This window comes from Littorina saxatilis, linkage group LG8, assembly GCF_037325665.1.
Source record: "Littorina saxatilis isolate snail1 linkage group LG8, US_GU_Lsax_2.0, whole genome shotgun sequence".
Lineage (NCBI taxonomy): Eukaryota > Metazoa > Mollusca > Gastropoda > Littorinimorpha > Littorinidae > Littorina > Littorina saxatilis.
Window position 1 is genome coordinate 41,175,635 of NC_090252.1, and position 2,541 is coordinate 41,178,175.

Genomic DNA, 2,541 nt, shown 5'->3' on the forward strand with positions numbered 1-2,541 from the left:
CAACCTGATTTGATAACCAAATGATTGCGACCTTGCATTCTAGCATCGTTTAATGTGGAACAACGACACATCTGATAAACAAATAGCCAGTTGTTACCAACATGAGAAACTAGGGTTGAGAATCGAAGCGGTAAACCCGGACGCTGTGTGTACACGTAAATCCGAAGAAGCTATCGAAGTAGGTGACAATGCAGATGGACGCTGGTCAGGTATAGCAGATGGACTTTGGTCAGGTATAACAGAAGGACGCTGGTCATTTATAGCAGATGGACGCTGGTCAGGTATAACAGATGGACGCTGGTCAGGTATAACAAATTACTGCTGGTCAGGTATAACAGATGGGCGTTGGTCAGGTATACCATATGGACGATGGGAAGGAATAACAGATGGACGCTGGTCAGGTATAACAAATGACCGCTGGTCAGGTATAACAGATGGGCGTTGGTCAGGTATAACAGATGGACGCTGGTCAGGTATAACAGATGGACGCTGGTTAGGTATAACATATGGACGCTGGTCAGGTATAACAAATGACCGCTGGTCAGGTATAACATATGGGCGTTGGTCAGGTATACCAGATGGACGATGGTTAGGTATGACAAATGGACGATGGTCAGGTATAGCAGATGGACGCTGATCAGGTATAGCAGTTGAACGCTGGTCAGGAATAGCAGATGGACGCTGGTCAGGTATAACAGATGGACCAAGGTGAAGTATAGCAGATGACAGCTGGTCAGGTTTAACAGATGAATGATGGTCAGGTATAACAGATGGACGCTGGTCAGGTATAACAGATGGACCAAGGTGAAATATAGCAGATGACAGCTGGTACGGTATTGCAGATGGATGATGGTCAGGTATAACAGATGGATGCTGGATAGGTTGAACAAATGACCGCTGGTCAGGTATAACAGATGGACCCTGGTCAGGTACAGCATATGACAGCTGGTCAGGTATAGCAGATGGACGATGGTCAGATTTAACAGATTGACGCTGGTCAGGTAAAGCAGATGGTTGCTGGTCAGGTATAGCAGATGACCGCTGGTCAGGTAAAGCAGATGGTTGCTGGTCAGGTATAGCAGATGACCGTTGGTCAGGTACAGCAGATGGACGCTGGTCAGATATTGCAGATGGACGCTGGTCAGGTATAACAAATGACCGCTGGTCAGGTATAACCGATGGGCGTTGGTCAGGTATACCAGGTGGACGATGGTCAGGTATAACAGATGGACGATGATCAGGTATAACAGATGGACGATGCTCAGGCACATTTTTAGAAGTTTGTAATGTTGATCCCAAGACTATTTTCCATTACTTTGTATTGCTGTTCAGTATGCTATCGCTGATAAATCATTGAACTTTTTAGAAATTCGACTTGAACTAAGTTGAAGTGGGCGTCAGTCAGCACAACAACGTTTGTTTACATTTTGCTCTAACTTTGACCCCGCGTTACTCCAATCAGAAGCTTAGATCAACAATGTCCCTTTTCGCAGAAATGGCCACATATAGTCCCCGAGGACCAACAAAAAAGCTGGTCTTACAACAAGCCACCAAACATCGTTTTTGTCATCATTTTGGATGACCAAAGGTTCCCGCAAGAACACAATGTAATGGGAATCCCTATTCTGAACGTAATTTTTAGAATGCAATTTCCAGGCCCTTTTCTTTTTTTTTCTTTATTTGGTGTTTAACGTCGTTTTCAACCACGAAGGTTATATCGCGACGGGGTAAGGGGGGAGAGGGGATAGAGCCACTTGTCAATTGTTTCTTGTTCCCAAAAGCACTAATCAAAAATTTGCTCCAGGGGCTTGCAACGTAGTACAATATATTACCTTTCTGGGAGAATGCAAGTTTCCAGTACAAAGGACTTAACATTTCTTACATTTTCTGCCTGACTAAAATCTTTACAAAAATTGACTATATTCTATACAAGAAACACTTAACAAGGGTAAAAGGAGAAATAGAATCCAGAATCCGTTAGTCGCCTCTTACAACATGCTGGGGAGCATCGGGTAAATTCTTCCCCCTAACCCGCGGGGGGTATTTCCAGGCCCCAATTAACGTGTCAGAAGTTCGTGATAACACGTCATTCTTGTCTGTGACGTCGAACGTAACTAGTTCGTCGATTTTGTTCCAGACCGAACATGCACTGAGCTTCCATCTTCTTCAGTAAGTTTTGAGCATATTCCTTTTCTTTCGAGTGTTTTATTACTTTTCGTTGTGGATTTTGCGATTACAGAGATACTTTGCAAATTGACCATGAGTCGCAGCGGTATAATCATCAACCTTGATTGAGTCTTTGAGAGTGAATGCTTACACTCGTTGTCATCGAAAACACGAATCCAAAGCCGCGATTGTTCCACACATCAAACAATCAGCCTCATTGGCTTATACTTTGACAATCCACGTTTTGCCTCAATTTGTTACATGGGCAACAGTGTTATTTATTCCCCAGCTGGTTATGAGTGAAAACAAGCAACAATAATGACAACATATATATATATAAAAGTTAATTTAAAACATCAGAAATTGTGAAAGAAA

At 43.1% G+C, this 2,541-nt stretch overlaps 1 protein-coding gene across 1 annotated transcript; it reads right to left on the reverse strand.

The window, feature by feature from the left end:
• Window positions 1–315: 315 nt before the first annotated feature.
• Window positions 316–2,329, reverse strand: LOC138974656 (small proline-rich protein 3-like). Its single transcript, XM_070347379.1, has 2 exons — window positions 2,318–2,329; window positions 316–1,161 (listed from the first exon to the last, which is right to left on the reverse strand). Exons 1-2 carry the CDS (start codon window positions 2,327–2,329, stop codon window positions 316–318), a joined length of 858 nt encoding a protein of 285 aa, XP_070203480.1.
• Window positions 2,330–2,541: the final 212 nt, after the last annotated feature.